The 15,027-nt window shown below is 37.8% G+C and overlaps 1 protein-coding gene across 5 annotated transcripts in view; it reads left to right on the forward strand.

Annotated features, from left to right (window-relative positions):
- atp2b3b (ATPase plasma membrane Ca2+ transporting 3b) overlaps positions 1-15,027 on the forward strand; it is a 70,627-nt gene that overhangs the window by 41,629 nt on the left and 13,971 nt on the right. For 2 of the 5 annotated variants that reach the window (XM_051879772.1, XM_051879773.1), the window contains 8 exons: positions 24-111; positions 2,302-2,408; positions 2,669-2,860; positions 6,405-6,618; positions 6,904-7,115; positions 9,283-9,390; positions 10,326-10,508; positions 14,609-14,762. In XM_051879772.1, coding sequence (XP_051735732.1) covers positions 24-111; positions 2,302-2,408; positions 2,669-2,860; positions 6,405-6,618; positions 6,904-7,115; positions 9,283-9,390; positions 10,326-10,508; positions 14,609-14,762 — 1,258 coding nt within the window. The remainder of the gene's footprint in view (positions 1-23; positions 112-2,301; positions 2,409-2,668; positions 2,861-6,404; positions 6,619-6,903; positions 7,116-9,282; positions 9,391-10,325; positions 10,509-14,608; positions 14,763-15,027) is intronic. The other 3 variants (XM_051879770.1, XM_051879771.1, XM_051879774.1) reach the window with 2 other exon arrangements.

Here is a 15,027-nt window from a genome sequence, read left to right on the forward strand (position 1 = left end):
GTGTGTGTGTGTGGGTGTTATAGATTGAGCAGGAGAGGATTGATAAGATCTGGCCCAAGCTCAGAGTCCTGGCGCGTTCCTCCCCCACAGACAAACACACTCTTGTAAAAGGTGAGACGCTCTTTCCATCTACTACCATCCTGACTCACTTGAATCTTACTGTACATGTACAGTAGAGCCTGACCGATGTATCGGTCTGCCGATTTTATCGGCCGATATGAACCTGTCGCAGATATATCTGCATCGGCGTATATGCCACAGATATGCCACCAATATGAAGCACACACCCTCACCGCGGTTCATCTCAAATCTGTCAACACATCTATAATATGGTTTGAAAATAACAACGTCTAAAACAGACAGACAGAGTTCAGCTAATGTATGTTTCAGTCGATGAATACGCATTCTGGCTTCCCAATACGTTACAACAGCGATGATCAAAAAGCGTGGACAAAACAATCACTCTTTGTAAACTTGGTTCACTGCGAGTGCCGTATGCTCGAATATGAGCAGTCATTTACACCGTCATCACCCAAGTGTTGATAGCGCGCGAGTGCAGGTGAGACATGAACAGCACACCTTGCTATCTGTGTTTAAACTAAACTCATTTAAGCCTTGCTAATTTAAACATTCATGAGCAAGACGCGAAAGAGAACTCGCGTGCTGTGAGAAGATTTGTGTGTGCGCTCATCCGAAGTTCTCATTCAAGTCTTGCTCTTGAATGAACAAATTCACACAAAAATTATGTCAACATCCCCATTTTGGAGAGTGTCCTAGCAAACATAGTCAGTTATGTCTTAAGTGAACGTATAAAAGTTTAAAAAAGACAAGAACATCGTTCATTATTTCTTAAAGAGAAAGAAGCCTAATATTCCTGCTGTCTGTATTTTTAATGTTAATCAAACAACAAATGACAAAGAAATCACTCACTGCTCTTGACTGAATAGCTTTTGTAGCTTCAATAATGTTTAATCTTTACTTAATTTATACTGTGAAGATAATATGCAGTGTTATTTTATATTTGATTATTTTATTCATTTTCTGTACCTGAAAACTACTGTTAGATACCTGAAATACCTGCTGTTGCTTGTAGTTTGATTATTTGTTCTTATTTTCTTTATTTTTATTTGACAGTTGTCCTATTTTCCCTGAACATAGCACATACCGAACCGTACCAAAACTGCGACCCTAAACTGTGACTTTTTTACTCTCTAATATCGGTATCGGCATCAGCCCCCAAAATCCCATATCATTCGGGCTGTAATGTACAGTATGGAAATTATGTAGTGTCCAAAATCATAACCTTGGAATCATAAGGTTCTATCTTACATTTTTGTCAAAATTGAGGTATTCACATATTCTTATTCTGTGACAATTTATTTACATTGTGATGTTTTTTTTAAGTTGTGTACATTTTGGGACTTTTTTCAGAAAACAAAAAGGTTTCTTTTTACAAAGGAGTATGGAATGCAATAACTTTGAAGCTCAATATCTCAAACCTTATAATATTTTGCCACCTTGGAACTATATTTATATATAATATATATATATAATATTATTTTATACTTTTTATTTTAAATTATTTTTTATTCTGTTTTTATTCAATATTTTTTAATTCATTTTAATCACATTGTAAATTTAGATTTTTTTTTTTTCAAGGTTGCAACCCGTTGAAATAGCTCTTCACACTGTAGATCAACTGTAGATTTTGTAAGAATGTTTTTGAAAAAAGTCTTTTATGCTCACCAAGGCTGAATTTGATCAAAAATGCAGTAAACACAGTAATATTGTGAAATAATATTACAATTTAAAATAACTTTTTTTATTGTAATATATTTTAAAATGTAATTTATTCCTGTGAAGGCATCATTACTTCAGTCTCCAGTGTCACATGATCCTTTAGAATTCATTCTAATATGCTGATTTGCTGCTCAGGAAGCTCTTACTATTATAGAATTATACAATAGAAACTTTAAAAGAACAACATTTATTTGAAATATAAGTCTTTACCACTTTTGATCAATTTAATGCATTCTTGCTGAATAAAAGTATTAATTTCAAAACGCCAAAACTTTTGTCCGGTAGTGTAAATTCAGTCAAATATGTCCAAACTGTTGACTGGTGCTGTAGTGTATTTATTTACAATGTAAATTTGACACTCAGTAGGCCACACGTACAGTCAATTAAAATGTATCAGACGGATGAATTTGTGTTCTGTGGTGACAGTAGTTGTATTCAGTGATTGGTCAAGGTTGTGTGCTAGCTGGTAATTGTTTGCTGGGTGATGATGCCATTGTGTAGGCATCATTGACAGCACTGTGTTGGAGCAGAGACAGGTGGTGGCCGTAACTGGTGACGGGACCAATGACGGACCGGCTCTCAAGAAGGCAGATGTGGGCTTTGCGATGGTAAGCACATCTGACGAACACTTCCCTCTAATCTATTCATGTATTCGTCCTTCCATCCAAGAGGTTGTTAAGAGATGAGTAATGATGAGACATGAAAATTGGTTTATTAGAAGCTCCACTTATATCATGTTCATCCAACAAGGGTGTATGATAACATAAGAAGATCTCTGGTCAATAAAAACCCATTTTCTCCAATGAATCTGACTTGGATGCATGTATTGCCTAAATCTCTTGCTCTTTGTCTTTCTTGCTGTCTCTAGGGTATAGCAGGTACTGATGTAGCTAAAGAAGCCTCTGACATCATCCTGACCGATGATAACTTCTCCAGCATTGTGAAAGCTGTCATGTGGGGGAGAAATGTGTACGACAGCATCTCCAAGTTCCTGCAGTTTCAGCTTACTGTCAATGTAGTGGCCGTCATCGTAGCTTTCACTGGGGCCTGCATTACACAGGTAACACACACACACACACTCACCAGTGTTATTTTAGTATTATTAATATGCTAATATAGTATTTGTGCATATTTTGAATTAGCTTTTATTTTTCATATTTTCATTCATTTTATTAGTTTTTTTATTACTATATAGCTTTAATTAGTTTTTACTTCAGTATTAATATAACAAGTGGAAATTAATTTTTGTGGTAGCCTAAGCAACGTTATGACACAAGTGCCGTCGATTGAGCTTAAAGGGTTAGTTTACCCAAAAATGAAAACTCTGTCTTTAAAATATTCTAGCTGACCCCCCAGAGTGAGTTTTTAAGGCGACCGTTATTTTAGAACGTTTGCCCTTATTGTTTCCATGGCGACGCGTCATGCGCGTCACGTACGCTGAACGCAGCCACAATAACACTGTATGACAGATGGATCGCTATTATTTTGTTTTTCTTTTTTATTTAAAATATTCACAGATTTGCTTACCATGTCATCAGCTATCTGATATTCCGATTCTCAAATATGTGCAAGTGAGTGTGTTTAGTCGTTTAAAAACCTTTATAAATGAACTTTATCTTGATCTATAACGCGAGATGGGCGCCGCCATCTTAGTTTGCCCCGCAGTTCGCAGAGTCCTGTCAGTCGGATTTACAGCAGGTGAATTCATCAGTTTCTCCTGAAATACATGCAAGTAAGTGGCTGGTGAACTGGAAGAGTAATAGAGTAAATTTTATAGTTACTTAGTCCCATTATGTGTGTCTGATATGAATAAACGTCGGCAAATTATATTTGAATGGATTGTTTTTGCTGCTTTCACTGATGTCTGACATCATTGTGTATTTTATAAACTCTAAATGTATTGTTTTACTGGTGCTTATGTGTATCTGAAACCTTCAAAAACATTATGTAGCTGAAAACACTGCATAGTTGTGATATATAACAAGCGCTGAGCGCGTCCGTCTTGCAGCCAAAGCGCGAAAGCACAGTTTGAATTTGGCAGTTGCGTGACGTCACTGAACGTTCTAAATCCCATACAGGGTTGCCAGGTCCCAGAAAAATTTCCAGCCCAAAGCTTACTCAAACCCGCCCAAAAGGAATGAAAACTAGCCCAGTTTCCCCCTGCCCCATCTAATCATAGCTGACAGCTGCGTTATTCGACTTGTTTATACGTAACATATGCACATTATTTTATCTGTATTTTATTCCTCTTCATCTACTACATTTTAATTTTTCTTGTACTCTTTCTTTGATTTTAATTTTTAGCATTTTTCGTGATAAATTTTAAAATTAGGGCTGGACAATATGACCAGAAATATTATGACAATATTATTTTTCCATATCATATGAAATAGATATTTATCACTATATTAATTTACCATTAATGGTGAAGGATATGCTCTCCATATGTTCGTTAAACCTTGAGAATGAATGTAAACGTAACGCAATTAAACTGCATTAAGCCACTTTTTAATTTAGGGCCCTATTAAATCTATTTTATTTTCCATGTGTTTTATGATTTAATACAAATTTGCCATTAACAATAGTGTTTAATAAAGTTAATTAATAAAACTGTAACAATTAATTATCAATTAATCAATCTTAAATGAAAATATAACAATTCATTTACAACAAAACACTGCATTTTTATTTTTTGTCAAATAAGATGCTGCATGACAGATCTGTTTGATATTAAAACATGGATGAAAAATATCTTGGTTGTATGATATTCCTTACAAACAATGGTAATATTATTATTAATTTAAGCAGCACATTTTACTATATATTTTAGTAATATATTTCTGTTAAAATTTCTTCCAAGTTAAAGCAAATTTTTATTTGACGGTTTGTCATCTGAGTCTGAAGTGCCCTCAGCACAGTTCTGGAGATAAAGTTCATGTGTTCATGTCCTCAGATATTGAGAAGACAGATGTTGAAAACACTGTAAGCGTCTCACATATGTTTGAGTTTGTGTAGTAGACAAAACTACACTGTTCATTCACACAGATACGCAAAACATGCAGACTTATAAGCGACATACTTGACTGGCTGTTGTCGCATTCATTTCTGCTGTGTGAAGGCCTTGAAATCTCTGCTGTTGGTGAAACTCACGTAATAGTTTGTGACATCAAATGCCCCCCATACCGTCTCTCCTCCATCCTTGGATTGCCAGGTATCCATTTCAAGGATACTACACACTTGTAAAATGATCAAATTTTATTTCCTTTGTCTACAGATAAACTTTTTTGTGGCCGCGGTACATTATAAAAGTAGCCCAATTTCCCACAACTGCATTTTCAAAATAGCCCAATTGTGCGGGAAAACTGCTACCTTGGCAACTATGATCCCATATGTGGGACCGTACACTCAGGGGCACAGAAATAAAAATCCCATATGTGGGACCGTACCACTCAAAAGGTCAAACTTACGCTTGAAAGGGTTAATTACTCACCCTCATGTCGTTCCACACCCGTAAGACATTCGTTCAACACAAATTAAGGAAACACAAATTAAGATATTTTTGATGAAATCCGAGAGGTATATGACTCTTCCATAGACAGCAATATAATCACCACTTTCAAGGTCCAGAAAGGTACTAAAGACATCGTTAAAACAGTCGACGTGACTGCAGTGGTTCAACCTTAATTTTATGAAGCGATGAGAATACTTTTTGTGCGCAAAAACAAAACAAAAATAACGACTTTATTCAACAATCTCTTCTCTGTCCCTGTCATTATCCTTACGCAGTTGATGCAGTAAGCACAGTGAAGGCTGTCATGTTTACATCAGAATGTCGGCTCAGTATTGGCCAAAGCTGATCAAGTGAGCACCACGATGCATGTGTGTGATGCATGTGTGTGAGCCGGCCAATAATGGGTCGGCGTTCTGACGTAGAACCTGGAAGTGCTGGACATAAAACAACTTATGAAAACGACACAGAAGAGAAGATATTGTTGAATAAAGTCTGTGACGTGTATCTGAGTAAAATGACTTCTCAAAGAAGAACAAATGTAGGGCGAGATTTTGCCCATCGTTGGATTGTTGTGGTTTGCTATTTGTCAGTCTCATGTGAGTGACAGGTTTTCCCGCTCTTGTGCCAGTAAACACATCAACAGAGAAGAGATGTTACTGCAAGAGGGAGGGGGAGTTATTTTGATTAAAGATTATGAGGGAAAAAAATAATGATGTGCACGGATAAATCATTTATAATAAGTACTGCAATATTGTTCAGTGTTGGTTTAAAACAAATGATCAGGCAGGGCAAGGGCAATTCACTCAATTTAAACATTGCGTTCCCTCTAAATCTACTCCTCGGATCAGTGTCATTTGTCTTAGCCCATAGTGTTGCAGTAAATGTGAAACGGCCACTCTAGATCGCTGATAGCTCTGTGTCATGCAGGTTAGGGGAACTGACTGCATTGCACCTCTCAAGCTCATAGCAAAAGGAAGCTGCAATTAAACCAGGCACTGAGCCCCCTGCTGGAGACTGGTGGTACTGCATACACTTCACTGGCTAAAGGGTAGTTCTGTACCTTCATCTGTAATCTGTGTGTGTTTGTGTGTAGGACTCTCCACTAAAAGCTGTACAAATGTTGTGGGTCAATCTGATCATGGACACATTTGCCTCTTTGGCTCTTGCTACTGAGCCGCCGACCGAAGCTCTGCTGCTTAGGAAGCCTTACGGCCGCAACAACCCCCTCATCTCGCTCACAATGATGAAGAACATCCTAGGTCATGGAGTCTATCAGCTCGTCATCATCTTCACCCTGCTGTTTGTCGGTAGGACAGAGAGTTCAAGGATCAATATGTGTTGTTTTGCATTATTTATATGATGTATAATTAGTATGAAACTTTACTGATCAAGTAGCAGCTTACAGCTCAGACTTTATGGTCATTAATAGCTTTTTATTCATTTAGCAGATGCGTTTTTTCAAAACAAATTACAAATGAGAGCAATAAAAGCATAAGTGAGTGATCTAGGGGAAAACAATGAGTGCATACTGAGTGCACCTTTTTTAAGAACAGTTTAATTTTGTATGACTTCATCTCTTTTATCCTACCAAGGAGAGAAAATCTTCAACATCGACAGCGGCCGTAATGCACCTTTACACTCCCCCCCATCTGAACACTACACCATCATCTTCAATACCTTTGTCCTGATGCAGCTCTTCAACGAGATCAATGCTCGCAAGATTCACGGTGAAAGGAACGTGTTCGATGGCATCTTCGGGAACCCTATCTTCTGCAGCATTGTTCTGGGAACATTTGGAGTGCAGGTCAGAGCTACTGTAGTTTATGCTGTGCTCCATGAGAAGACCGTCATTAGCAAAGTTCTGCATATCTCTTACCCCTTGTGTGTTAGTTTAATAAATACACTGCTTTTCTTAATCAGTATTTTTGTTTTGTTTGCCTTAAAAAAAAAAAAAACTAAACATCTTTTAAACGATGAATTTATTTGAAGTGCAAAATTGCATAAGAAATTAGGACTAGTTTTCAGAGAATATATCTTGAATTAATTAAATTTAATTTAATTTAATTAAAATCGCCTGCTATGCTTTTCAGATATTACCTTTCATGTAGTGTGTAATGTAGCTGTTTGCGAATGTAAAAGATCTGCAAAGTTTAAAAAATCAAAGTGCATGATGAATGGAGTTATTGTCAAACGTCTAATTCGACCCCCCCTCAGACACTGTAGTTGTTGCTGAGGCCTGGAAGTGGTTCGTGTTGTTGACATGTTGAGAAGACGCTGTTTTCTGCTCCACAAAAGCAAATCCACTTTGCATGCACTTCCAAAGGATGAGGACTCTGTCTTGAATTGATACGGTAAAACCGACAACATCATTCGTTACAGTTCGTAGTACTGTGTACAAGTGCTGAGGAAGCCTCCGGAGCTGAAATTCAGATATGTTAAAGGGGACCTATAATGCCCCTTTTACAAGATGTAATATAAGTCTCTGGTGTCCCCAGAATGTGTCTGTGAAGTTTCAGCTCAAAATACCCCACAGATCATTTATTATAGCTTGTCAAATTTGCCCCTATTTGGGTGCGAGCAAAAACACGCCGTTTTTGTCTATGTCCCTTTAAATGCAAATGAGCTGCTGCTCTCGGCTGCTTTCCAGAAGAGGGCAGAGCTTTAACAGCTCAAGCTTTTGATACTCAACAACAACAAAGCTGGAGAATCTCACGCAGCCAAAATGATGATTGTCAGTAATGGTGTTCAGCCTTACATTGTTCAAACTGGAGTCAGACACTGATGGAGAGACTCAGGAAGAAGTTACAACTTTTAGAATGGATCTGGATGTTTCTGAATGGTTGATTTGAGTCGATTCAATTCATCGACTAGCATGTGCAGTCATGTTAAACTTTCGTGTAAATCCAGTGTTGAATTGACCCTCGTTTGTGAAGCAGTCGGCGTAAAATGACGGCATGGTAACAACACTCTACTACAACATCTACCTCTTCTCTAAAGCAGCCCAACATGGCATCACGCCCTTTGTTGCGTGTTCTCGGGGGAAGGGTTTGTGTAAATTTTAGGGCTAGTGATGTCACTAAGCCTGGAAGAAGCTCGTTGTAGTCCCTACCAGCCATTTGTTGTAGTCCTTAAACAGAGAATTCTGTAAAAGAAAACATCTCCCTTTGCATTGAACTTTGAGCGTCGTAACTTTGCAGAAGTTGTTTATGCTCTAACAGCAACATTACACACTAACTAAAGTTAAAAAAGTAAAATCATAATCAACCGCCTCTTCAAGGTCCATTTTTTTTTACACGCACTGTAAGAGCTAGACCATTACAACTGACTGGGCCATTTGACCAATCAGAGCAGAGTAGGCTCTCAGAAAGGAAGGGTTTAAAGAGACTGGATCCTTGATCGAGCCGTTTCAGACACTGTGAGAAAAGAGGTGATGATACAATGTATTTTACGAGAAAATGAAAGTGTTTTTGACCTTGGATGCATGTAAACCTATTGTAGGAGACCTTCAAAACAAAATTAGGAACCTTAAAAATAGCATAATATGCGCACTTTAATTCTACTATTATTTAGTTTATATTTATAAACTATTATGTAATGTATTTTTCTTACCCCTTTGGAAAATAGTTTTTTTTCTTGTTTTAAGAATAAATCTTACAAAATTAACTGAGGATTATGCTTTCAACTGTAATTGTTTGTAGTGTATTTTGACTAATTTGATGCTTGCACCTATAAATAACAGTGTATTACTCACTTAAATGTGTTTTTTTTTAAAACCATAAGCCAAATCCCGCCCCACAGCCGATTCTGTCAGTCACAGTTCTTGTTTCCTATATAATGCTGAAAGAAATACTAAACCCAAACCCTAACCTTAACCTTAGCATAGTGTTGTATGTATCAGATAGCATTGTTGTTTATCACAATCAGATCCATCCATGATGGTGTTTGCTTGTTTGCTGCTGATCTGTGTGCAGATTGTGATTGTGCAGTTTGGGGGCAAGCCCTTCAGTTGTGCCCCTCTCAATATGGAGCAATGGCTGTGGTGCCTCTTCGTGGGAGTTGGAGAGCTGCTGTGGGGTCAGGTAGGAGAGTAAGAGACAAAGAACAAATAAGGAGAATGACTATCAAATATTGTGTGACTGAAGGTGTCGAATATTTCATCAAGTTTAACATTCTTCAATATTCCCACAGATATGACATCTTTTTCCCCTAAAGAACCTGATTAATTGGATAATATTTGGCTAGTTGCATCAGCTGATTACTGTGCGAGATTGTCTCATAAACGCAAGTGGTTATCCTACTGTGTCACATATGTTCCAAAATGTTTTTAGTGAACTTTAAGAAAACTTTGTTTTGAATAAATATTCATTATTTTGTGAACATCTTATTTGCTTTTATTAAATTGTATTACACAGTATACCACATGGCTAAAGTATGTGGACACGCAAACTCTACACTCACATGCCATATGAGTTTAATTTCAAACCAATGGACGTTAATTTGGAGTTAGTCCTCCTTTTATTGCTATAACAGCTTCTACACTTCAGGGAAGGCTTTTTTCTACTAGATGTTGGAACATAGCTGTGTGAATTTGCTCCCATCAAGACACAAGAGCATCAGTGAGGTCAGGCACTGATGTTGGATAATGAGGTCTGGCTCATCCCAAATTCATCCCATGGGTGTTCAATTGGGTTCAAGTTCTTCCACACCAGACTCAATACAGAATTTTATTGGTGGATGTGCTCTCTGGTTCTCATCTTACTGCAAATATGTGTCCAAGGATGTATGCTTGATTTTATGCACCCGAATGTCTCATGAATTGGTGTAGCCAAAATAGACAAAACCATTAAAGCGATTTTTAATAGAATGGTACTCATAAAATATCCCTATTAGCTAGCAGATATTATGGGCCACAGATTCGTATTCTGGGCATATTTTATTTTCTGTATATCGACCAATGGCCACAGTCATATCAGTCATTCCACTCCTCCTAAACTAATTCTTCTCTTCATCTCAGGTGATCGCCACAGTGCCCACTAGTCACCTGAAGTGTCTGAAGGAAGCGGGCCATGGGCCGGGCACAGACGAGATGACGGAGGATGAGCTGGCCGAGGATGAGGAGGAGATCGACCATGCTGAGAGAGAGCTACGCAGGGGGCAGATCCTCTGGTTTAGAGGCCTTAACCGTATCCAGACTCAGGTGCTGTGCATGAGACCCCTTACCTCTGGTCAATCAAACCCTGTGGTAGAACTAGTTAGAGCACTAGTCGCTTAAGATGGTTTCCACAGACAGTAGAACTAGTCTCCTCAAAGAATGCTCTTTTGCTTTTCCTTTCGTTTCGTCCCCTTCTCCCTCTAGACACTCTCTGAGTCACCAACATTAGCTCATCCTTGCCTTCTCCTTTTCTCTTTCCTCCTCTCCCTCGCTACTCTATCTCTGTCTCTGCTGCCCACTGTTGGGACCCTTCACTAAATGAGTATAGATTTCCCCCAACAAGAATCTATAACATTCCCCCCTCCCGTGCTCAGAGCTGTGTTTTGTTACTCTATTGTGTAACTTGAGTCCTTTAAAGTCCTAATTTATTACTTAGTAACTCATCTGCCTCAGAGTCACAGCATAGAATCAGTCGCATCCTGGTGCGCTGCATGGGACTTGAGAATGTTGCTCCGCAGACTTTATAGAGCTTGATAGATTTGATGAGGATCTGAACAATGTTTGACACTAGGGATGCACCAATTTTAAAGATCTTGCTAATACAATAAGCTGATAATTAGTTTCATGTTATGGTTATTAAACCTAAAATCAGTTGTTTTAAATGCTAAACATGTATTTAGGCATCACAACATTATAATGTACAGTATAAAATCTGCAGTTTTAAATGGTAAATGTTTTTAAAGGTCTTTTATGCTCAGCAAGGCTGCATTTATTTGATCACAAATACAGTAAAAACAGTCATATTGTCAAATATTATTAAAATTTAAAATAACTTTTCTATTTTAATATACTTTAAAATGTAATTTATTTCTGTGAAGGCAAAGCTGAATTTTCAACTGATTTGGTGCTCAAGAAACATTTCATATTATTGAAAACTGTTGTGCTGCTCTATGTTTTTATGGAAATGGCCATACATTTTTTTCAGGATTCTTTGATGAATAGAAAGAACAGCGCAAAAGAAGAGCATTTATTTGAAAAAGAAATCTTTTGTAACATTATAAATGTATGTATTGTCACTTTTGATCAATTGAATGCGTCTTTGCTGAATTATAGTAATTTCTTCTTACTGATTTTGAACGGTAGTGTATCTAGCGATACAATAAAAAAACTCAGATTTATAGTGCATCCTTGTCTTACACATCAAGGCTTGTAATATTATTATAATAAATGTGTCCACCTTAGTTACAATATAGGGTGACTTTAGTGAGAAGAATAGATTAGAAATACTTATTGTTACTTGAACATAGTTACGTGTCTAGTATATTTGTGCATCTTGCCTCTATATTTTGTTCATTTCAAGGGCTCTGCTGAAAATCTCTTTTGATTTGATCTGTTATCTATAATTAACCAAATGTTTATTATACTCTCTTGTTTCTCTGTCCATTCCTTTTCACTATCTCTTTCTCTACAATTTCAATCTTCACGGAACCTCAGCTCACAGGTTTTTTTGTTGTTTGTTTTGTTTTGCAAATTATTGAAGTAGTTTGATTTGAGGCCAATGCTGAATGAATTTCCTTGAGTGAAATTTGTACTAATGCTAATCGTAGTTCTCAGTCCGACTCTATTCATGACTTTTGTTGAAGGATCTGTTTTGTGGTGGACTTTTTTTGGACTTTTTTTTTCCTGAGCAGAACTACGCTAGTAGGCAAATGCATGACATTATCAGACATAGAGGAAGTGGGCTGTGATGCCTGTTGGTTTATGGCACTGTAACTTCAGAAATAGCTTTTATAATAGAACGCTATCGAAGCACATGCACATGGATGCGCAAACATTTATGCTCAGCACAATCTAGCACTCACTGTTTTTGGCCATGTTCTTGCTAATATGCACCATCAGTGAGCTGACTTGATGGGATGGTAGAGCATTATAAAGATATTTCTTTAAAATTTGGAGTGCCCGGTATAGATTGCTGAAGTGCTTGTAAAGCTCCTTACAAGGTTTCCATCGATTCCCTCACTGCTCGACACTGAGTAGGCAAAACACGACACACATTATAGCAGCTGGCCTCATATCATCAGTCAGCCTAATCTAATCACGGCTTTCATCCAGCGTGGCTCCACTGAGCAGAGCACCTCCATTTCTCAGTGTTGTGTTTTTGACACAGGGTATTTGCAGATTAATTATCAATGAGGTCTTATGCAAGATGATTGCATATTCTTACGGCATTTCCCATTTTGGTTTGGCCTGGTTCACCGTGCATGTAAAATTGATTCAATGAGTTTTAGACAAGTGAAACATTTCGGGTGGCGTGGTTGCAGAGGTATGCATTTGTTGTGAGCTTTTATTGCAAAATGATATTTGGAGAACTTATCTTGTGCTGTCTATTTGATTATTTAAAGGAGCCATTTAGAAACAAAAGAATACCACAATGACATCCGGTCTTGATATGTGTGGAGGAAAAATACATTAGGGAACAGAATCCTGATAAATTAACTGACAAATTAAGGGTGTGTGTTTCTTTAAAGCGAACGTTTGCAACCCATTTACTTATTTTTGAGTTAAAGTCATATTCAATATTTGTTTGTTTTTTTATGGGAAATTATTGAATTGTGGAGGGTTAGTTCACCCAAAAATGAAATTTCTGTCATTAATTACTCACCCTCATGTCGTTCCACACCTGTAAGACCGTCGTTCATCTTTGGTACACAAATTAAGATATTTTTGATGATATCTGAGGGCTTCTGAACCACACATAGGCAGCAATGTCATTGTACCTTTTGAGGTCCAGAAAGGTACTAAAGACATCGTTAAAATAGTCCATGTGACTACAGAGGTTCAACTTTAATATTATGAAGTGACGAGAATACTTTTTGTGCACAAAATAAAAATAACTTTAACCATTTCTTCTCTGTTCTGTTATTCTCCTATGCTGTTGACACAGTGAACGCAGTTCAGCACTTCCGTGTTCTACGTCAGAACGGGGACTCATTATTGGGTGGCTCCTGCATCAGCATCACAAGCATGCGTCATGGTGCTCACATGTACAGCTTCGGCCAATACTGAGTCGGCGTTTGGACGTAAACACTGAAGCGTTGCGCTGCATTCACTGTGTCAAGAGAATAGGAGACTGTCAGGGAAACGAAAAAAATGTTGAATAAATTAGTTATTTTTGTTTTGTTTTTGCGCACAAAAAGTATTAACATTAAGGTTGAACCTCTGTAGTCACATGGACTATTTTAACGATGTCTTTAATACCTTTCTGGACCTCAAAAGGTACAATGATGTTGCTGCCTATGTGTGGTTCAGAAATCCTCGGATTTCATCAAAAATATCTTAATTTGTGTTCCGAAGATGAACGAAGGTCTTACGGGTTTGGAACGACATGAGGGTGAGTAATAAATGACAGAAATTTCATTTTTATGTGAACTAACCCTTTAATGTGACAGTTCTTGGTGGTCAGCGAAAAGTTGTTTTAGTGGCAGATCAATTTACTACATTTTGATGAAAGATCATAAAGTCTTTTTCTTTGTAATGATATGCATAATCTTAATAAGACCAAGGCCATGCACTAAAAAAGTAATTTGGGTCAATTTTGTTTTCATCCTGACTTTGATTTCATCTTGATCATGGTTGCAGGTTTTAAAAGGAATAGTTCACCTAAAAATGAAAATTCTGTCATCATTTACTCATCCTCATGTTGTTCCATGTGTGACTTTTTGTCAAGAATAGTGATGTCAGTTCATAGTGTAGTTTTTGTCCTAAAAAAAGGACAAAAACACCATAAAAGCAGCATAACAGCAGTCCATACAACTCAATTCCAAGTAGTCATTCAACAGCTTTGTATGAGGAACAGACTGAAAAAAAATAAATTTTTATGTTCCACAGCAAAAAAATAACCTCATATGGGCTTGAATGACACAAGGGGAAGTAAATAATGTAAGAACTTTCATTTTTGGATGAACTATCCCTTTTGTTGAAAGATGTACACCGTAGTACACAATGCCAACTTAGCATTTTCTCCTACTGGGTGAAGTATAATCACAAGCATATTTTCTTCTCGCTGTGCTCCCTCCTTCCTCCTCTTTCTCTCTCTTTCTTACTCTGAAGTGTGTATATGATGTGGTTCTCTCTCTCTCCTGCAGATGGAGGTAGTGAGTACGTTCAAGAGAAGTGGTTCGTTTCAGGGTGCAGTGAGACGTCGATCCTCAGTGCTCAGCCAGCTCCATGACGTAACCAATATTTCTACCCCCACTCATGTAGTTCTCTCCACTGCCAATGCAAGCGCCGCTCCCGGGAGTGAGTTCCCTGCTTTCCCTACCTGTGTCAGACACTCAAAAACACTCACAAAACATGATCTCTTACAAACACACTCACACATGCACCAGGCATTCCTCCTCACACACAGCAGCACATGCAACACCCCACCGTGTGTGCCGTGGTACTTCTGTTCTGTATTTGAAACCTTCTCTGTAGTCGTCTCTCTGTGATTGAGTGGCTCTTTGCAAGATGGCCTGTCTGGCTTTGACTGATCCTCTATGGGCCGCCGTTTGTGTCTCCTTCC

The sequence above is a fragment of the Ctenopharyngodon idella genome, chromosome 22 (assembly GCF_019924925.1).
Source record: "Ctenopharyngodon idella isolate HZGC_01 chromosome 22, HZGC01, whole genome shotgun sequence".
Taxonomy (NCBI): Eukaryota; Metazoa; Chordata; class Actinopteri; order Cypriniformes; family Xenocyprididae; genus Ctenopharyngodon; species Ctenopharyngodon idella.